At 48.5% G+C, this 23,308-nt stretch overlaps 1 protein-coding gene across 2 annotated transcripts in view; it reads left to right on the plus strand.

The window, feature by feature from the left end:
• WDR54 (WD repeat domain 54) overlaps window positions 1-22,793 on the plus strand; it is a 73,246-nt gene extending 50,453 nt beyond the window's left edge. For both annotated transcript variants that reach the window (XM_077280450.1, XM_077280451.1), the window contains 4 exons: window positions 12,492-12,592; window positions 12,702-12,864; window positions 21,741-21,815; window positions 21,885-22,793. In XM_077280450.1, the coding sequence (XP_077136565.1) occupies window positions 12,492-12,592; window positions 12,702-12,864; window positions 21,741-21,815; window positions 21,885-22,016 (471 nt within the window). In that variant the 3' untranslated portion in view covers window positions 22,017-22,793. The remainder of the gene's footprint in view (window positions 1-12,491; window positions 12,593-12,701; window positions 12,865-21,740; window positions 21,816-21,884) is intronic.
• Window positions 22,794-23,308: the final 515 nt, after the last annotated feature.

Genomic DNA, 23,308 nt, shown 5'->3' on the forward strand with positions numbered 1-23,308 from the left:
GACTTGGGATCATTACACTGAGATCCTTTTGCGGGAAACCCTTTTTATGGCACGAAAGGCACTGGCACTGCGGTGGATGGGAGGCTCATGCCCCTCCCGGAGAACTTGGATTGACCTGGTAAACTTGGTCATCCAATATGAGTGCACATTGTATCAGAACAGGGGATGTCCAGGAAAGTTAGAAAGAATGTGGGGTAAATGGAATTCTGCCCACCTTACTCTGTAGTTACAACATGTTTGGTGGTGAGTGGGGACATGGCATGGGCGAGGGGCACGAGGTACTGCGGCGTATTAGTAGTTAGTGATAGGTATAATATATGGCTCATAGCTCTATATGTTACCATTAACTTAACGCTTTTACTTTACAGTTTCAAAAGAGCGTTTGTTATAATTGAAATATTATCCTATTATATGCTTACCAATGCATGATTGCATTGTATTGTTTATTATGTTCAAGCTTTTGGAAACAAATGTATATGTAACATGATTCATTTTGTTATTAATAAACAAATTAAAAAATATATATACCGTATATACTCGAGTATAAGCCGAGATTTTCAGCCCAAATTTTTGGGCTGAAAGTGCCCCTCTCGGCTTATACTCGAGTCATGATCGGTGGTGGGGTCGGCGGGTGAGGACTGTCATATACTCACCTAGTCCCGGCGTTCCTGTCGCTCCCCCTGCCGTCCCACGGTCTTCGGTGCCGCAGCTCTTCCCCTGTACAGCGGTCACCGGCACCGCTCATTAGAGAAATGAATAGGCTGCTCCACCTCCCATAGGGACGGAGCCGCCTATTCATTTCTCTAATCAGCAGTAACGGTGACCGCTGACAGACGAAGAGGCTGCGGCACCGAAGACCAGCTGTCCGGGGGAAGGAGCGGGACGCCGGGAGCAGGTAAGTATGACATATTCACCTGTCCTCGTTCCACACGCCGGGCGCCGCGCCATCTTCCCGGCGTCTCTCCGCACTGACTGTGCAGGTCAGAGGGCGCGATGACGCATATAGTGTGCGCGCCGCCCTCTGCCTGATCAGTCAGTGCGGAGAGACGCCGGGACGGGACGTGAGGAGCTGCGGCAAGAGAGGTGAGTATGTGTTTTTTTTTTAATTGCAGCAGCAGCAATGGCTATGGGGCAATAATGGACGGTGCAGAGCACTATATGGCACAGCTATGGGGCAACGGTGCAGAGCACTATATATATGGCACAGCTATGGGGCAACGGTGCAGAGCACTATATATATGGCACAGCTATGGGGCAACGGTGCAGAGCATTATATATATGGCACAGCTATGGGGCAACGGTGCAGAGCACTATATGGCACAGCTATGGGGCAACGGCGCAGAGCACTATATATATGGCACAGCTATGGGGCAACGGTGCAGAGCACTATATATATGGCACAGCTATGGGGCAACGGTGCAGAGCACTATATATATGGCACAGCTATGGGGCAACGGTGCAGAGCATTATATATATGGCACAGCTATGGGGCAACGGTGCAGAGCACTATATGGCACAGCTATGGGGCAACGGCGCAGAGCACTATATATATGGCACAGCTATGGGGCAACGGTGCAGAGCACTATATATATGGCACAGCTATGGGGCAACGGTGCAGAGCACTATATATATGGCACAGCTATGGGGCAATGGTGCAGAGCACTATATATATGGCACAGCTATGGGGCAACGGTGCAGAGCACTATATATATGGCACAGCTATGGGGCAACGGTGCAGAGCACTATATATATGGCACAGCTATGGGGCAACGGTGCAGAGCACTATATATATGGCACAGCTATGGGGCAATGGTGCAGAGCATTATATATATGGCACAGCTATGGGGCAACGGTGCAGAGCATTATATATATGGCACAGCTATGGGGCAACGGTGCAGAGCACTATATATATGGCACAGCTATGGGGCAACGGTGCAGAGCATTATATATATGGCACAGCTATGGGGCAACGGTGCAGAGCACTATATGGCACAGCTATGGGGCAACGGTGCAGAGCATTATATATATATGGCACAGCTTTATGTGGAGCATCTATGGGGCCATAATGAACGGTATGGAGCATCTATTTTTAATTTTGACATTTACCGGTACCTGCTGCATTTTCCACCCTAGGCTTATACTCGAGTCAATAAGTTTTCCCAGTTTTTTGTGGCAGAATTAGGGGGGTCGGCTTATACTCAAGTATATACGGTATATTTATTTAGTGATAGAATAAATATTGTTTTTTATTATTATTTTTTAAAATATTTTTACAATTTTTTTTAATTTATTTTTTTACTCCATTCTTTCTTTTACACTTTGTCCCACTATGGGACAGTCATTGTGTGCAGGCCTCCTATATGCCATAGAAGCGGTCAGTGCTGCACTCGGTGCACTGACACGGAGACTTGGTGATCGTGCACTGCCATGACCAGCAAGTTTCTTCGCTCTGGTAACCCGGAGTCTCCACGGCAGCAATGGGGACCCCTCGTCACACCACGGCTGTCAGCCCTCTGCCTGCTTCTGGAATGCTGCGGACGGGTTGAAGTCACAGACCACTCCTGGCACTGTGAGAAGGTCTGAGGGCTCCCTCCACAAGGGCCGTGGCCACCTCCTGGGCCGAGATATCGGATGTCTCAATCAAGCAGATTTGTAAGGCGGCAACGTGGTCTTCTCCTTCCACTTTCCACCTTGTAGACTGGGCAGGATTCCTCACCCGACCTCACCTTTGGGAGAACGGTGCTCCAGGCTGTGGTCCCTCCCTGAATTCTTATTTCTCTGGAGTTCTCTCGTGGTGCTGTCATGGGGGATCGATTAAAGTCTTACTTACTTGCCGGTACCAGGATTTTTCAGAACCCATGACAGCCCCCTTATATTTCCTCCCGCCACATGTGGGTGGGCACTCCTGTCGAGTGTCTACTAGTGTTATAGGTTCACATATTGAGTTGTGATATGTGGAGCCTCTCCTGGTGCTGTCATGGGTTCAGGAAAATCCCGTTACCGGTATTTAACTCTCTAATTAAGTCTGTTTTTGCCTAAGATACAAAGGAAATGTGTCATCTTTAACTTCAGCCCTTTTAGAGATCATTTCTTACTCCACTTTCTCAACTGTTCGCAATAACAGTGATTTTGTTCACTGATGTCCAAACTTTTACATGCCACTGTATAGGATTCTCTCCTTATATACAGGATCCTCCCTGTACACTCCTCCCACAATATACTGGATCCTCCCTGTATACACCTCCCACAATATACTGGATCCTCCCTGTCCACTCCTCCCACAATATACTGGATCCTCCCTGTACACACCTCCGACAGTATACTGGATCCTCCCTGTACACTCCTCCCACAATATCCTAGATCCTCCCTGTACACACCTCCCACAGTATACTGGATCCTCCCTGTACAGGCCTCCCCAATATACTGGATCCTCCCTGTACACACCTCCCACAGTATACTGGATCCTCCCTGTACAGGCCTCCCCAATATACTGGATCCTCCCTGTATACTCCTCCCACAATATCCTAGATCCTCCCTGTATACACCTCCCACAATATACTGGATCCTCCCTGTACACTCCTCCCACAATATACTGGATCCTCCCTGTACACTCCTCCCACAATATCCTAGATCCTCCCTGTACACTCCTCCCACAATATACTGGATCCTCCCTGTATACTCCTCCCACAATATCCTAGATCCTCCCTGTATTCACCTCCCACAATATACTGGATCCTCCCTGTACACTCCTCCCACAATATACTGGATCCTCCCTGTACACTCCTCCCACAATATCCTAGATCCTCCCTGTATACACCTCCCACAATATACTGGATCCTCCCTGTACACTCCTCCCACAATATCCTAGATCCTCCCTGTATACACCTCCCACAATATACTGGATCCTCCCTGTACACTCCTCCCACAATATCCTAGATCCTCCCTGTATACTCCTCCCACAATATATTGGATCCTCCCTGTACACTCCTCCCACAATATCCTAGATCCTCCCTGTATACACCTCCCACAATATACTGGATCCTCCCTGTACACTCCTCCCACAATATCCTAGATCCTCCCTGTATACTCCTCCCACAATATACTGGATCCTCCCTGTATACTCCTCCCACAATATCCTAGATCCTCCCTGTATACACCTCCCACAATATACTGGATCCTCCCTGTACACTCCTCCCACAATATACTGGATCCTCCCTGTACACATCTCCCACAGTATACTGGATCCTCCCTGTATACACCTCCCACAATATACTGGATCCTCCCTGTACACACCTCCCACAATATACTGGATCCTTCCTGTACAGGCCTCCCCAATATACTGGATCCTCCCTGTACACTCCTCCCACAATATACTGGATCCTCCCTGTACACACCTCCCACAATATACTGGTCCCTCCCTGTATACACCTCCCACAATATACTGGATCCTCCCTGTACACTCCTCCCCCAATATACTGGATCCTCCCTGTACACACCTCCCACAATATGCTGGATCCATCCTGTACACACCTCCCACAATATCCTAGATCCTCCCTGTATACACCTCCCACAATATACTGGATCCTCCCTGTACAGGTCTCCCACAATATACAGGATCCTTCCTGTACACACCTCCCACAATATACTGGATCCTCCCTGTACACACCTCCCTCGATATACTGGATCCTCCCTGTACAGGCCTCCCCCAATATACTGGATCCTCCCTGTACACACCTCCCCCAATATACTGGATCCTCCCTGTACAGGCCTCTCCCAATATACAGGATCCTTCCTGTACACACCTCCCACAATATACTGGATCCTCCCTGTACACACCTCCTCCAATATACTGGATCCTCCCTGTACACGCCTCCCCCAATATACTGGATCCTCCCTGTATATGCCTCTCCAATATCCTAGATCCTCCCTGTACACACGTCCCACAATATACTGGATCCTCCCTGTACACGCCTCCCACAATATACTGGATCCTCCCTGTACACACCTCCCACAATATACTGGATCCTCCCTGTACAGGCCTCTCCAATATCCTAAAGCCTCCCTGTACAGGCCTCCCCCAATATACTGGATCCTCCCTGTACACACCTCCCCCAATATACTGGATCCTCCCTGTACAGGCCTCTCCCAATATACTGGATCCTCCCTGTACACACCTCCCCCAATATACTGGATCCTCCCTGTACGCACGCCCCACAATATACTGGATCCTCCCTGTACAGGCCTCCCCCAATATACTGGATCCTCCCTGTACACACCTCCCCCAATATACTGGATCCTCCCTGTACACACCTCCCCCAATATACTGCATCCTCCCTGTACACGCCTCCCCCAATATACTGGATCCTCCCTGTATATGCCTCTCCAATATCCTAAATCCTCCCTGTACAGGCCTCCCCCAATATACTGGATCCTCCCTGTACACTCCTCCCCCAATATACTGGATCCTCCCTGTACACACGTCCCCCAATATACTGCATCCTCCCTGTATATGCCTCTCCAATATCCTAAATCCTCCTCGTACAGGCCTCCCCCAGTATACTGGATCCTCCCTGCACACACCTCCCCCAATATACTGGATCCTCCCTGTAAACACCTTCCCCAATATACTGGATCCTCCCTGTACAGGCCTCCCCCAATATACTGGATCCTCCCCCAATATACTGGATCCTCCCTGTACACACCTCCCCCAATATACTGGATCCTCCCTGTACAGGCCTCCCCCAATATACTGGATCCTCCCTGTACACACCTCCCCCAATATACTGGATCCTCCCTGTACACACCTCCCCCAATATACTGGATCCTCCCTGTACACACCTCCCCCAATATACTGGATCCTCCCTGTATATGCCTCCCCCAATATAATGGATCCTCCCTGTACACAGATCCCACAATATACTGGATCCTCCCTGTACACACCTCCCCCAATATACTGGATCCTCCCTGTATATGCCTCTCCAATATCCTAAATCCTCCCTGTACAGGCCTCCCCCAATATACTGGATCCTCCCTGTACACTCCTCCCCCAATATACTGGATCCTCCCTGTATACACCTCCCCCAATATACTGGATCCTCCCTGTATATGCCTCTCCAATATCCTAAATCCTCCCAGTACAGGCCTCCCCCAATATACTGGATCCTCCCTGTACACTCCTCCCCCAATATACTGGATCCTCCCTGTACGCACCTCCCCCAATATACTGGATCCTCCCTGTACGCACGTCCCACAATATACTGGATCCTCCCTGTACAGGCCTCCCCCAGTATACTGGATCCTCCCTGTACACACCTCCCCCAATATACTGGATCCTCCCTGTATATGTCTCTCCAATATCCTAAATCCTCCCTGTACAGGCCTCCCCCAATATACTGGATCCTCCCTGTACACTCCTCCCCCAATATACTGGATCCTCCCTGTACACACGTCCCACAATATACTGCATCCTCCCTGTATATGCCTCTCCAATATCCTAAATCCTCCTCGTACAGGCCTCCCCCAATATACTGGATCCTCCCTGTACACACCTCCCCCAATATACTGGATCCTCCCTGTACACACCTTCCCCAATATACTGGATCCTCCCTGTACAGGCCTCCCCCAATATACTGGATCCTCCCCCAATATACTGGATCCTCCCTGTACACACCTCCCCCAATATACTGGATCCTCCCTGTACAGGCCTCCCCCAATATACTGGATCCTCCCTGTACACACCTCCCCCAATATACTGGATCCTCCCTGTACACACCTCCCCCAATATACTGGATCCTCCCTGTATATGCCTCCCCCAATATACTGGATCCTCCCTGTACACATCCCACAATATACTGGATCCTCCCTGTACACGCCTCCCCCAATATACTGGATCCTCCCTGTATATGCCTCTCCAATATCCTAAATCCTCCCTGTACAGGCCTACCCCAATATACTGGATCCTCCCTGTACACTCCTCCCCCAATATACTGAATCCTCCCTGTACACACCTCCCCCAATATACTGGATCCTCCCTGTACAGGCCTCTCCCAATATACTGGATCCTCCCTGTACACACCTCCCCCAATATACTGGATCCTCCTTGTACACAACTCCCCCAATATACTGGATCCTCCCTGTATGCACGTCCCCCAAAATACTGGATCCTCCCTGTACACACCTCCCCCAATATACTGGATCCTCCCTGTACACACCTCCCCCAATATACTGCATCCTCCCTGTACACGCCTCCCCCAATATACTGGATCCTCCCTGTATATGCCTCTCCAATATCCTAAATCCTCCCTGTACAGGCCTCCCCCAATATACTGGATCCTCCCTGTACACTCCTCCCCCAATATACTGGATCCTCCCTGTACACACGTCCCCCAATATACTGCATCCTCCCTGTATATGCCTCTCCAATATCCTAAATCCTCCTTGTACAGGCCTCCCCCAATATACTGCATCCTCCCTGTACACACCTCCCCCAATATACTAGATCCTCCCTGTACAGGCCTCCCCCAATATACTGGATCCTCCCCCAATATACTGGATCCTCCCTGTACACACCTCCCCCAATATACTGGATCCTCCCTGTACAGGCCTCCCCCAATATACTGGATCCTCCCTGTACACACCTCCCCCAATATACTGGATCCTCCCTGTACACACCTCTCCCAATATACTGGATCCTCCCTGTACACACCTCCCCCAATATACTGGATCCTCCCTGTATGTGCCTCGCCCAATATACTGGATCCTCCCTGCACAGGCCTCCCCCAATATACTGGATCCTCCCTTTACACACCTCCCCAATATACTGGATCCTCCCTGGACACATCTCCCACAATATACTGAATCCTCCCTGTACACACCTCCCCCAATATACTGGATCCTCCCTGTATATGCCTCTCCAATATCCTAAATCCTCCCTGTACAGGCCTCCCCCAATATACTGGATCCTCCCTGTACACTCCTCCCCCAATATACTGGATCCTCCCTGTACACACGTCCCCCAATATACTGCATCCTCCCTGTATATGCCTCTCCAATATCCTAAATCTTCCTTGTACAGGCCTCCCCCAATATACTGCATCCTCCCTGTACACACCTCCCCCAATATACTAGATCCTCCCTGTACAGGCCTCCCCCAATATACTGGATCCTCCCCCAATATACTGGATCCTCCCTGTACACACCTCCCCCAATATACTGGATCCTCCCTGTACAGGCCTCCCCCAATATACTGGATCCTCCCTGTACACACCTCCCCCAATATACTGGATCCTCCCTGTACACACCTCTCCCAATATACTGGATCCTCCCTGTACACACATCCCCCAATATACTGGATCCTCCCTGTATATGCCTCGCCCAATATACTGGATCCTCCCTGCACAGGCCTCCCCCAATATACTGGATCCTCCCTGTACACACCTCCCCAATATACTGGATCCTCCCTGGACACATCTCCCACAATATACTGAATCCTCCCTGTACACACCTCCCCCAATATACTGGATCCTCCCTGTATATGCCTCTCCAATATCCTAAATCCTCCCTGTACAGGCCTCCCCCAATATACTGGATCCTCCCTGTACACTCCTCCCCCAATATACTTTATCCTCCCTGTACACACGTCCCCCAATATACTGCATCCTCCCTGTATATGCCTCTCCAATATCCTAAATCCTCCTTGTACAGGCCTCCCCCAATATACTGCATCCTCCCTGTACACACCTCCCCCAATATACTAGATCCTCCCTGTACAGGCCTCCCCCAATATACTGGATCCTCCCCCAATATACTGGATCCTCCCTGTACACACCTCCCCCAATATACTGGATCCTCCCTGTACAGGCCTCCCCCAATATACTGGATCCTCCCTGTACACACCTCCCCCAATATACTGGATCCTCCCTGTACACACCTCTCCCAATATACTGGATCCTCCCTGTACACACCTCCCCCAATATACTGGATCCTCCCTGTATATGCCTCCCCCAATATACTGGATCCTCCCTGCACAGGCCTCCCCCAATATACTGGATCCTCCCTGTACACACCTCCCCAATATACTGGATCCTCCCTGGACACATCTCCCACAATATACTGAATCCTCCCTGTACACACCTCCCCCAATATACTGGATCCTCCCTGAACACATCTCCCCCAACATACTGGATCCTCCCTGTACACGCCTCCCCCAATATACTGGATCCTCCCTGTACACACCTCCCCCAATATACTGGATCCTCCCTGTACACACCTCCCCCAATATACTGTATCCTCCTTGTACACACCTCCCCCAATATACTGGATCCTCCCTGTACACACCTCCCCCAATATACTGGATCCTCCCTGTACACACCTCCCCAATATACTGGATCCTCCCTGTACAGGCCTCCCACAATATACTGAATCCTCCCTGTACACATCTCCACAATATACTGGATCCTCCCTGTACACACCTCCCCCAATATACTGGATCCTCCCTGTACACACCTCGCCCAATATACTGGATCCTCCCTGTACACACCTCCCCCAATATACTGGATCCTCCCTGTACACACCTCCCCAATATACTGGATTCTCCCTGGACACATCTCCCACAATATACTGGATCCTCCCTGTACAGGCCTCCCACAATATACTGAATCCTCTCTGTACACATCTCCACAATATACTGGATCCTCCCTGTACAGGCCTCCCACAATATACTGGATCCTCCTTGTGCACACCTCCCACAATATACTGGATCCTCCTTGTACACACCTCCCACAATATACTGGATCCTCCCTGTGGCCTCCTCCAATATACTGGTCCCTCCCTGTATATGCCTCCCCCAATATACTGGATCCTCCCTGTACACACCTCGCCCAATATACTGGATCCTCCCTGTACACACCTCCCCCAATATACTGGATCCTCCCTGTACACACCTCCCCAATATACTGGATTCTCCCTGGACACATCTCCCACAATATACTGGATCCTCCCTGTACATGCCTCCCACAATATACTGCATCCTCCCTGTACATGCCTCCCACAATATACTGGATCCTCCTTGTACACACCTCCCACAATATACTGGATCCTCCCTGTGGCCTCCTCCAATATACTGGTCCCTCCCTGTATGCACCTCCCACAATATACTGGATTCTCCCTCGCTCTACACGCCTCCCCTACTGGATTCCCCCTATATACTGGATCCTCCCCTTACAGTCCTCCCCCTATATACCAGATCCTCTCTCCTATACAGTGAGGAAAAAAGTATTTAGTCAGCCACGAATTGTACAAGTTCTCCCTCTTAAAAAGATGAGAGAGGCCTGTAATTGACATCATGGGTAGACCACAACTATGTGAGTCACAATGAGAAAACAAATCCAGAAAATCACCTTGTCTGATTTGGTAAGATTTAAATAAGTATTTGGTCACCTAAAAGCATGCAATATGTCTGGGTCTCACAGACCTGAAACTTCTTCTTTCAGAGGCTCCTCTGTCCTCCACTCATTACCTCTAGTAATGGCTCCTGGTTGACCTTGTTATCAGTATAAAAGACTCCTGTCCACATCCTCAAACAGTCACACTCCAAACTCCACTATGGTGAAGACCAAAAAGCTGTTGAAGGACGCCAGAAACAAAATTGTAGCCCTGCACCAGGCTGGGAAGACTGAATCTGGATTAGGCAAGCAGCTTGGTGCGATGAAATCAAGTGTGGCAGCAATAATAAGAAAATGGAAGATATACAAGACCACGGATAATCTCCCTCGATCTGGGGCTCCACGCAAGATCTCACCCCGTGGGGTCAGAATGATCACAAGAATGGTGAGCAAAAATCCCAGAACCACATGGGGGACCTAGTGAATAACCTGCATAGAGCTGGGACCACCGTAACAAAGGCTACCATCAGTAACACACTACGCCGCCAGGAACTCAGATCCTGCAGTGCCAGACGTGTCCCCCTGCTTAAGCCATTACATGTCTGGGCCTGTCTGAAGTTTGCTGGAGAACATTTGGATTATCCAGAAGAGTATTGGGAGAATGTCATATGGTCTGATGAAAATAAAGTAGAACTGTTTGGTAGAAACAAAACTCGTCGTGTTTGGAGGAGAATACTGAGTTGCATCCAAAGAACACCACACCCACTGTAAAGCATGGGGGTGGGAACATCATGCTTTGGGGCTGTTTCTCTGCAAAGGGACCAGGACGACTGATCCGTGTACATGAAGGAATGAATGGGGCCATGTATCGTGAGATTTTGAGTGCAAACCTCCTTCCATCAGCAAGGGCGTTGAAGATGAAATGTGGATTGGTCTTTTAGCATGATAATGATCCCAAGCACACCTCCAGGGCAACGAAGAAGTGGCTTTTTAAGAAGCATATGAAGGTCCTGGAGTGGCCTATCCAGGCTTCAGATCTCAACCCCATAGAAAACCTTTGGAGGGAGTTGAAAGTTCGTGTTGCCCAGCGACAGGCCCAAAACATCACTGCTCTAGAGGAGATCTGCATGGAGGAATGGGCCAACATACCATCAACAGTCCAGGTAAGAAAGAACGTAGCAGCACTACACAAATTACTCCGATAAAAACCTTTGTCCTTTATTCAAACAACATGCTGTGGACAAGGTAACAGAGGGCAGGACGAATTGCAGACACAGCTGGTGCAGTCAACGTACTACGGCCGTTTCGCGTATTCCACGCTTCAATGGGTCCAGAACACCATCCGTTCTATCTGGACCCGTTGAAGCGTGGAATACGCGAAACAGCCGTAGTCCGTTGACTGCACCAGCTCTGTCTGCAATTCATCCTGCCCTCTGTTGCCTTGTCCACAACATGTTGTTTGAATAAAGGACAAAGGTTTTTATCGGAGTAATTTGTGTTGGGCTGCTACGTTCTTTCTTACCTGGACTGCCATACATGTGTTTTTCAAGCAAGCACGCCAACTCCAGTGTATCCACCATGGGTGAGGTCGTTGACTCAGCTACTCCCGCTTCATTTCTGAGTATCCACCTGGTTCTTAGAGCCATTCAGCTTTTTTTCTGTTTTTTTGTTGTATACCACCAACAGTGTGTGCCAACCTTGTGAAGACTTGCAGAAAATGTCTGACCTCTGTCATTGCCAACAAAGGATATATAACAAAATATGGAGATGAACCTTTGTTAATGACCAAATACTTATTTTCCACCATATTTTACAAAATAAATCTTGCCAAATCAGACAAGGTGATTTTCTGGATTTGTTTTCTCATTGTGACTCTCATAGTTGTGGCCTACCTATGATGTCAATTACAGGCCTCACTCATCTTTATAAGTGGGAGAACTTGCACAAGTGGTCGCTGACGAAATACTATTTTTCCCACTGTATATCTGATCCTCCCTGTGCATGCCTGCTCTGCCCATAATTAGCGGATCCTTTCCCTGTATACCGTTCCTCCTCCCCTTTATACCTGATCTTCCCCTTATATACCGTATCCTCCTGTACACTCGGCAGGACCGGGATGCTGACTTAGTGACAGCGGATGATTCTGGGGTTCTGTGTGTCTGGAAGTCGGGAGATGATTTCCGGTTGGTGACAAAGATCTCGGCATACGGGTGAGTAGATGGTCCTGGATGTTTTGTGTTCATCTGATGTAGGTACTGACCTGTCTTCTGCTCTTTCATCCTCTGCTCCCCCCGTTGCTTCTTCTCCTGCTCCCTCCAGGGTCTCCTGCTCCTCAGTGAAGTTGTGGGATGGGGTGATCGCTGCGGCTTATGGCACCGGGCAGATCCGGCTGTATGATGCCTGCACTGGAGCCATCAGTGCCGAGCTGGACGCTCATGCCAGATGGATCTACACCCTGGACATCGCCCCGGAGACTGGACGGGTAGGGTCCGAAATCAGTCCATGTGATATCAGTGTGTGTATGGAAACTATATGCCTCCACGCTGTATACCTGATGGCCGCTGCTCACAGCAGTGTATATAAACCCTTTACTTTTATCTGATGGCCGCCGCTCACATCGGTGTATATATACCCTTCCCTTATACCTGATGGCCGCCGCTCACATCGGTGTATATATACCCTTCCATTATACCTGATGGCCGCCGCTCACATCGGTGTATATATACCCTTAACATATTCCTGCCGGCTGCCACACACAGCGGTGTGTATATACTAGCACTGTATTGCTGCCGCTCACTGCAGTGTATGTACCCGCACCTTCTCCCTGTCAGCGGTGTAAATACCCACCCTGTCTCCTTGTCTGCGGTGTACAGTACAGACCAAAAGTTTGGACACATCTTCTCATTTAAAGATTTTTCTGTATTTTCATGACTATGAAAATTGTACATTCACACTGAAGGCATCAAAACTATGAATTACCACATGTGGAATTATATACTTAACAAAAAAGTGTGAAACAACTGAAATTCTGTCTTCTATTCTAGGTTCTTCAAAGTAGCCACCTTTTGCTTTGATGACTGCTTTGCACACTCTTGGCATTCTCTTGATGAGCTTCAAGAGGTAGTCACCGGGAATGTTCTTCCAACAATCTTGAAGGAGTTCCCAGAGATGCTTAGCACTTGATGGCCCTTTTGCCTTCACTCTGCGGTCCAGCTCACCCCAAACCATCTCGATTGGGTTCAGGTCTGGTGACTGTGGAGGCCAGGTCATCTGGCGTAGCACCCCATCACTCTCCTTCTTGGTCAAATAGCCCTTACACAGCCTGGAGGTGTGTTTGGGGTCATTGTCCTGTTGAAAAATAAATGATGGTCCAACTAAATGCAAACCGGATGGAATAGCATGCCGCTGCAAGGTGCTGTGGTAGCCATGCTGGTTCAGTATGCCTTCAATTTTGAATAAATCCCCAACAGTGTCACCAGAAAAGCCCCCCCACACCATCACACCTCCTCCTCCATGCTTCACGGTGGGAACCAGGCATGTAGAGTCCATCCGTTCACCTTTTCTGCGTCGCACAAAGACATGGTGGTTGGAACCAAAGATCTCAAATTTGGACTCATCAGACCAAAACACAGATTTCCACTGGTCTAATGTCCATTCCTTGTGTTTTTAGCCCAAACAAGTCTCTTCTGCTTGTTGCCTGTCCTTAGCAGTGGTTTCTGTTGTGAGTTTGGTTTTTGGGCTCCCCCGGTGGTCGCTGGTGGTACTGGACTTGTGTGCTTCACTTTCTCTGTTCACCTGTTTCCATCAGGATGTGGGAGTATCCTATTTAGCCTTGCTGCTCAGTTATTCTAGTGCCGGCCATCAATGTAACCAGAGCCTTTCTGTTGCATGTTCCTGCTTCTAGACTACTATCAGCTAAGTTGGACTCTAGTCCTAAGTTTGTTTTGCATTTTTGTTCCAGTTCACAGTTATGTTATGTTTCTGTAGCTGGAAGCTCTTGTGGGCCGAAATTACCACTCCGGTGTCATGAGTTGACACATGAGTCTTAAAGTAATTTCGGGATGGTATTTTAATAGGGTTTTCAGCTGACCGTGAAGTTCCCTATTGTATCTTCTTGCCATCTAGTAAGCGGACCTCGCTTTGCTGAACCTACCTTCATACTGCGTATGTCTTTTCCTCTGAACTCACCGTCAATATATGTGGGGGGCTTCTGTCTCCTTTTTGGGGGAATTTCCCTAGAGGTAAGCCAGGTCTGTCTTTTCCTCTATTAGGGTTAGTTAGTCCTCCGGCTGGCACTAGGCGTCTAGGGATAAAACGTAGGTACGTCACCCGGCCACTGTTAGTTGTGTGGTAGGTTTAGCTCACAGCTCGAGATTCCATCACCCAAGAGCTGTTCTGTTATTTATGTTCTCTGACGTTCCCTTGCCATTGGGAACCATGACAGTATGGCCGGCCCAGTGTTAAAACCGTTGGCAGAAGAAAGGAGAGAAAAAGAAGTCTGCAGATTTTTTTTTATTTTTTATTTTTTCCTCTGAGCTTGCTCTATAGTTGACTTAGTTGCATTTCTGCTCTAATTGCAGCCTTTGTCTCTCTCTCTCCTTCTAATCCTTGAATGGCTCTGATCTCACCTGATTAAAATGGATCCTCAGAGTTTGGCTACAGGTTTGAATAATCTTGCTACGAAGGTTCAAAATTTACAGGATTTTGTTATTCATGCTCCTATATCTGAACCTAGAATTCCTATACCAGAATTTTTCTCCGGGGATAGATCTCGTTTCCTGAATTTCAAAAATAATTGTAAATTATTTCTTTCCCTGAGATCTCGCTCCGCTGGAGATCCCGCACAGCAGGTTAGGATAGTAATTTCCTTGCTGCGGGGTGACCCTCAAGACTGGGCATTTGCATTGGCACCCGGGGATCCTGCGTTGCTCAATGTGGATGCGTTTTTTTTGGCTTTGGGGTTGCTTTATGAGGAACCTAACTTAGAGATTCAGGCTGAAAAAGCCTTGATGGCCCTATCTCAAGGGCAAGATGAAGCTGAAATATACTGCCAAAAATTTCGTAAATGGTCTGTGCTTACTCAGTGGAATGAGTGCGCCCTGGCGGCGAATTTCAGAGAGGGTCTCTCTGATGCCATTAAAGATGTTATGGTGGGGTTCCCTGCACCTACAGGTCTGAATGAGTCCATGACAATGGCTATTCAGATTGATCGGCGTTTGCGGGAGCGCAAACCTGTGCACCATTTGGCGGTGTCTTCTGAGAAGGCTCCAGAAAATATGCAGTGTGATAGAATTCTGTCCAGAAGCGAACGGCAGAATTTTAGGCGAAAAAATGGGTTGTGCTTCTATTGTGGTGATTCAACTCATGTTATATCAGCATGCTCTAAACGTACAAAAAAGGTTGATAAGTCTATTTCAATTGGCACTTTACAGTCTAAGTTTATTTTGTCTGTGACCTTGATTTGTTCATTATCGTCAATTACCGCGGATGCCTATGTCGACTCTGGCGCCGCTTTGAGTCTAATGGATTGGTCCTTTGCCAGGCGCTGTGGGTTTGATCTAGAGCCTCTGGAAGTTCCTATACCTCTGAAGGGTATTGACTCTACACCATTGGCTAGTAATAAACCACAATACTGGACACAAGTGACTATGCGTATGACTCCAGACCATCAGGAGATGATTCGCTTCCTTGTGTTGTACAATCTACATGACGTTTTGGTGCTCGGATTACCATGGTTACAATCTCATAACCCAGTCCTTGACTGGAAAGCAATGTCTGTGTTAAGCTGGGGATGTCAGGGGGCTCATGGGGACGTACCTTTGGTTTCCATTTCGTCATCTATTCCCTCTGAGATTCCGGAATTTTTATCTGATTATCGTGACGTTTTTGAGGAGCCTAAACTTGGTTCACTACCTCCTCACAGAGATTGCGATTGTACCATAGATCTGATTCCGGGCAGTAAATTTCCAAAGGGTCGTTTATTTAATCTATCTGTACCTGAACATGCTGCTATGCGAGAATATATTAAGGAGTCCCTGGAAAAGGGACATATTCGTCCTTCTTCATCTCCCTTAGGAGCCGGTTTTTTCTTTGTATCTAAAAAAGATGACTCTTTGAGGCCGTGTATTGATTATCGACTCTTGAATAAAATTACAGTTAAATATCAGTATCCTCTGCCACTGCTGACTGATTTGTTTGCTAGAATAAAGGGGGCTAAGTGGTTCTCTAAGATTGATCTCCGTGGGGCGTATAATTTGGTGCGAATTAAGCAGGGGGATGAGTGGAAAACCGCATTTAATACGCCCGAGGGCCATTTTGAGTATTTAGTAATGCCTTTTGGTCTTTCAAATGCCCCTTCAGTCTTTCAGTCCTTTATGCATGACATTTTCCGTGAATATTTGGATAAATTTATGATCGTGTATCTGGATGATATTTTGATTTTTTCGGATGACTGGGATTCTCATGTCCAACAGGTCAGGAGGGTTTTTCAGGTTTTGCGGGCTAATTCCTTGTGTGTGAAGGGTTCTAAGTGTATTTTTGGGGTTCAAAAGATTTCTTTTTTGGGGTACATTTTTTCCCCCTCTTCCATTGAGATGGATCCTGTCAAGGTTCGGGCTATTTGTGATTGGACGCAACCTTCTTCTCTTAAGAGCCTTCAGAAATTTTTGGGCTTTGCTAATTTTTATCGTCGATTTATAACTGGTTTTTCTGATGTTGCTAAACCTTTGACTGATTTGACCAAAAAGGGTGCTGATGTTGCTGATTGGTCCCCTGCTGCTGTGGAGGCCTTTCGGGAGCTTAAGCGCCGCTTTTCTTCCGCCCCTGTGTTGCGTCAGCCTGATGTTACTCTTCCTTTTCAGGTTGAGGTCGATGCTTCCGAGATCGGAGCTGGGGCGGTTTTGTCGCAGAAAAGTTCCGACTGCTCCGTGATGAGACCTTGTGCGTTCTTTTCTTGAAAATTTTCGCCCGCCGAGCGAAATTATGATATTGGTAATCGGGAGCTTTTGGCTATGAAGTGGGCTTTTGAGGAGTGGCGTCATTGGCTTGAGGGGGCTAGACATCAGGTGGTGGTATTGACCGATCACAAGAATTTGATTTATCTTGAGTCTGCCAGGCGCCTGAATCCTAGACAGGCGCGCTGGTCGTTGTTTTTCTCTCGGTTTAATTTTGTGGTCTCATACTTACCAGGTTCTAAAAATGTGAAGGCGGATGCCCTTTCTAGGAGTTTTGAGCCTGATTCCCCTGGTGATTCTGAACCTACAGGTATCCTTAAGGATGGGGTGATATTATCTGCTGTTTCCCCAGACCTGCGACGGGCTTTGCAGGAGTTTCAGGCGGATAGGACTGATCGTTGCCCGCCTGGTAGACTGTTTGTTCCTGATGATTGGACCAGTAGAGTCATCTCGGAGGTTCATTCTTCTGTGTTGGCAGGTCATCCCGGGATCTTTGGTACCAGGGATTTGGTGGCTAGGTCCTTCTGGTGGCCTTCCCTGTCTCGAGATGTACGAGTTTTTGTGCAGTCTTGTGATGTTTGTGCTCGGGCCAAACCTTGTTGTTCTCGGGCTAGCGGATTGTTGTTATCTTTGCCTATTCCGAAGAGACCTTGGACTCACATCTCTATGGATTTTATTTCTGATCTCCCTGTTTCTCAGAAAATGTCTGTCATCTGGGTGGTGTGTGACCGTTTTTCAAAGATGGTTCATTTGGTGCCCTTGCCTAAGTTGCCTTCCTCATCCGAGTTGGTTCCTCTGTTTTTTCAAAATGTGGTTCGCTTGCATGGTATTCCGGAGAATATCGTTTCTGACAGGGGGACCCAGTTCGTGTCTAGATTTTGGCGGGCGTTCTGTGCTAGGATGGGCATTGATTTGTCTTTTTCGTCTGCGTTCCATCCTCAGACTAATGGCCAGACTGAGCGAACTAATCAGACCTTGGAGACTTATTTGAGGTGTTTTGTGTCTGCGGATCAGGATGACTGGGTTGCCTTTTTGCCGTTGGCGGAGTTTGCCCTCAATAATCGGGCTAGTTCTGCCACTTTGGTTTCTCCTTTCTTTTGCAATTCGGGGTTTCATCCTCGTTTTTCTTCCAGTCAGGTGGAGTCTTCGGATTGTCCTGGAGTGGATACTGTGGTGGATAGGTTGCATCGGATTTGGGGACAGGTGGTGGACAATTTGGAGTTGTCCCAGGAGAAGACTCGGCATTTTGCTAACCGCCGTCGTCGTGTTGGTCCTCGTCTTCGTGTTGGGGACTTGGTGTGGTTGTCTTCTCGTTTTGTCCCTATGAGGGTTTCTTCTCCTAAGTTTAAGCCTCGGTTCATCGGCCCGTATAAGATTTTGGAGATTCTTAACCCCGTGTCCTTTCGATTGGACCTCCCAGCATCTTTTTCTATCCATAATGTCTTCCATCGGTCATTATTGCGCAGGTATGAGGTACCGGTTGTGCCTTCCGTTGAGCCTCCCGCTCCGGTGTTGGTTGAGGGTGAATTGGAGTACGTTGTGGAGAAGATCTTGGACTCCCGTGTTTCCAGACGGAAACTTCAGTATCTGGTCAAGTGGAAGGGCTACGGTCAAGAGGATAATTCTTGGGTGACAGCCTCTGATGTTCATGCCTCTGATTTGGTCCGTGCCTTTCATAGGGCTCGTCCTGATCGCCCTGGTGGTTCTTGTGAGGGTTCGGTGCCCCCTCCTTGAGGGGGGGGTACTGTTGTGAGTTTGGTTTTTGGGCTCCCCCGGTGGTCACTGGTGGTACTGGACTTGTGTGCTTCACTTTCTCTGTTCACCTGTTTCCATCAGGATATGGGTGTATCCTATTTAGCCTTGCTGCTCAGTTATTCTAGTGCCAGCCATCAATGTAACCAGAACCTTTCTGTTGCATGTTCCTGCTTCTAGACTACTATCAGCTAAGTTGGACTCTAGTCCTAAGTTTGTTTTGCATTTTTGTTCCAGTTCACAGTTATGTTATTTTTCTGTAGCTGGAAGCTCTTGTGGGCCGAAATTGCCACTCCGGTGTCATGAGTTGACACATGAGTCTTAAAGTAATTTCGGGATGGTACTTTAATAGGGTTTTCAGCTGACCGTGAAGTTCCCTATTGTATCTTCTTGCTATCTAGTAAGCGGACCTCGCTTTGCTGAACCTACCTTCATACTGCGTATGTCTTTTCCTCTGAACTCACCGTCAATATATGTGGGGGGCTTCTGTCTCCTTTTTGGGGGAATTTCCCTAGAGGTAAGCCAGGTCTGTCTTTTCCTCTATTAGGGTTAGTTAGTCCTCCGGCTGGCGCTAGGCGTCTAGGGATAAAACGTAGGTACGCCACCCGGCCACTGTTAGTTGTGTGGGTAGGTTTAGCTCACGGTCAGCTCGAGATTCCATCACCCAAGAGCTGTTCTGTTATTTATGTTCTCTGACGTTCCCTTGCCATTGGGAACCATGACAGGTTTCCTAGCAGCTATTTTACCATGAAGGCCCCTGCTGCACAAAGTCTCCTCTTAACAGTTGTTGTAGAGATGTGTCTGCTGCTAGAACTCTGTGTGGCATTGACCTGGTCTCTAATCTGAGCTGCTGTTAACCTGCGATTTCTGAGGCTGGGGACTCGGATAAACTAATCCTCAGAAGCAGAGGTGACTCTTGGTCTTCCTTTCCTGGGGCGCTCCTCATGTCAGCCAGTTTCTTTGTAGTGCTTGATGGTTTTTGCCACTGCACTTGGGGACACTTTCAAAGTTTTCCCAATTTTTCGGACTGACTGACCTTCATTTCTTAAAGTAATGATGGCCACTCGTTTTTCTTTACTTAGCTGCTTTTTTCTTGCCATAATACAAATTCTAACAGTCTATTCAGTAGGACTGCATGTAGAAAAGCCGCGGAGACACCATCACGTGTTTCTCAATGCAAGCAATGAATAGCCAGGTCTTTCACCGGGAAGGAACAACCACAGGAAGGGCAGCATCCAATAAAGGAAAACCACCTATGCCAAGCATGGTATCCATCCACAGACAGCTGTTTCGGGGTATTTGCCCCTCATCAGTGTGGAGTAGGAAACTGGCTATTAGGAGCAGTGCCTAGTGAAAAGACTATAAACATAAGGATGAATGACGTCGGGGAGATCAAATCATCCAACACCGCGGAGACACCATCACGTGTTTCTCAACGCAGTGATCCAGTTGTTCCTTCCCGGTGAAAGACCTGGCTATTCATTGCTGGCGTTGAGAAACACGTGATGGTGTCTCCGCGGCTTTTCTACATGCATTTGCATATTTCCCATAAGGGATGGGGGCAGTGTTCTGGAACACTGCATTGAGAAACACGTGATGGTGTCTCCGCGGTGTTGGATGTTTTGATCTCCCCGAGGTCATTCATCCTTATGTTTATATTCAGTAGGACTAACAGCTGTGTATCCACCAGCCTTCTGCTCAACACAACTGATGGTCCCAACCCCATTTATAAGGCAAGAAATCCCACTTATTAAACCTGACAGGGCCCACCTGTGAAGTGAAAACCATTCCCGGTGACTACCTCTTGAAGCTCATCAAGAGAATGCAAAGAGTGTGCAAAGCAGTCATCAAAGCAAAAGGTGGCTACTTTGAAGAACCTAGAATATAAGACATAATTTCAGTTGTTTCACACTTCTTTAAGTATATAATTCCACATGTGTTAATTCATAGTGTTGATGCCTTCAGTGTGAATGTACAATTTTCATAGTCATGAAAATACAGAAAAATCTTTAAATGAGAAGGTGTGTCCAAACTTTTGCTCTGTACTCTATATACCCCCCCGTCTCCCTGTCTGTGGTGTGTATAGCTGCCCCGTCTACCTGTCTGGGGGTATAACCCCTCGCCGTCTCCCTGTCTGCTCTATATACCCACCCCGTCTGCCTGTCTGGGGGTTGTATACCCACCCCGTCTCCCTGTCTGGTGTGTATAGCTGCCCCGTCACCCTGTCTGGGGTATATACCCTCAACGTCTCCCTGTCTGCGGTGTATACACCCGCCCCGTCTCCCTGTCTGTGGTGTATACCCTCGCAGTCTCCCTGTCAGCTGTGTATACACCTGCCCCGTCTCCCTGTCTGCGGTGTATACCCTCGCAGTCTCCTTGTCTGTACTGTATATACTCGCCCCGTCTCCCTGTCTGCAATGTATACACCCGCCCCGTCTCCCTATCTGTGATGTATACACCCGCCCCGTCTCCCTGTCTGCGGTGTATACACCCGCCCCGTCTCCCTGTCTGCTGTGTGTATAAACCCGCCCCGTCTCCCTGTCTGCGGTGTATACCCTCGCAGTCTCCCTGTCTGCTGTGTGTATATACCCGCCCCGTCTCCCTGTTTGCAGTGTATATATATATTTTCATGTACACATCGTTCTTCTTCCAGCTTCTCTCCGGGGCGGAGGACTCCTTCGTGCAGATCTGGCAGCTGAGTCGCTGTGCGGAGTCTGGGGGCATTGAGGTGATGCATTGGGGGCTCGGGCTCATTTCTCTCCTCTATATGTTAATTGTCGCCTTTTCTTCTGTGCAGGTGGAGCATCGGCACTCGGAGTGTGTGACGGACACCCAGGTCTGTGGGGCGCGATTCTGTGACCCCCAGGGCTCGTCATTCGCTGTGACCGGCTACGACCTGAGCGAGATCATCAGATATGTGCAGCTGTAGTGACCCGGTGCACTCCCGGTATAGCCACGTCCGCCGGGGGAGGGGTGAGAGCGTACATGTACAGTACGCAGCTCCCCCGCAGTACATGTGTAATATGGAGGCTAATCGGGCCCCCACTGTGGTGATAGTGTATAGAATCGTGTCACCGGCGGCAGCGGTCGGGGAGGATGTGGCATCTCCTGCTCACCACATGGTGTCGCTCTGGAGCCTCGTTGCAGCAGTGCTGGCGTCTATACATCCTCCTATATACAGACTGACCGCCTACTATTAGAGCAGATGGATTACATGTCTATAAATACTCGGCTGAGGCCGCACCACATGAGCACAGGAATAAGGAGAAGCCATGTGACACTACATGCTGCTCCAGCTGTGTCACTGCGGCCTCACTCCTGAAACACTATGTGCTGCTGCCACCCCATCCCCCATAGCATCTGTACACGTCTCCTGACATCCTCTGTACTGCTGGACGACTCCTCCATATGCAACTAATTCTATCCCCACAAGAAAATATTTCTTTTAGCAAACACAGTTTGTTTTCTAACCCCTCTGTTGCTGGGCCCCCTGCTTTCTCGTAGACTTCGGGGATAGAACCTGACCATGGAACAACATCTACAAGGAGTTGATGATTATTCTGTTGTCCCCCAATCGTGAGGGACTGGAGTCTAAGATTGTGAACCCCATCGGGGACAGGGACCGATGATCATCTGTGTACAGCGCTGCGGAGTATGCTGGTGCTACATAGGAAACTTGAATGAAATAAAGACCATGACCAAAGTGAAAAGTCCAATAGCCATCAGTGTGGTCAGAGATGCAGTCCAGCTCATGAGGGCAACAGCGAGATCGGGGAAAAAGAGGAGAGATGTCTTCATGAGCATGGCCCAACGTGTCCGCCGGTCCTCTAAGATGTCCCACACCATCAAGAGGACAATGACATGGAGCAAATGTGCTGGACCTGACGTGTCCACATCCTCACATACTACAACTAACACACCCAGTCCTCGAAAGTGACCCACACCACCAGGAGGACAATGACATAGAGAAAATGTGCTGGACCTGACGTGTCCACATCCTCACATACTACAACTAACACACCCAGTCCTCGAAAGTGACCCAGACTACTAAGAGGACAATGACAGACAAAATGTGCTGGACCTGATGTGTCCACAACCTCACATTCTACAACTAACACACCCAGTCCTCAAACGTGACCCAGGCCACTAAGAGGACAATGACATAGAGAAAATATGCTGGACCTGATGTGTCCAGAACCTTACATATTACAACTAACACAC

This window comes from Ranitomeya variabilis, chromosome 1 (assembly GCF_051348905.1).
Source record: "Ranitomeya variabilis isolate aRanVar5 chromosome 1, aRanVar5.hap1, whole genome shotgun sequence".
NCBI lineage: Eukaryota > Metazoa > Chordata > Amphibia > Anura > Dendrobatidae > Ranitomeya > Ranitomeya variabilis.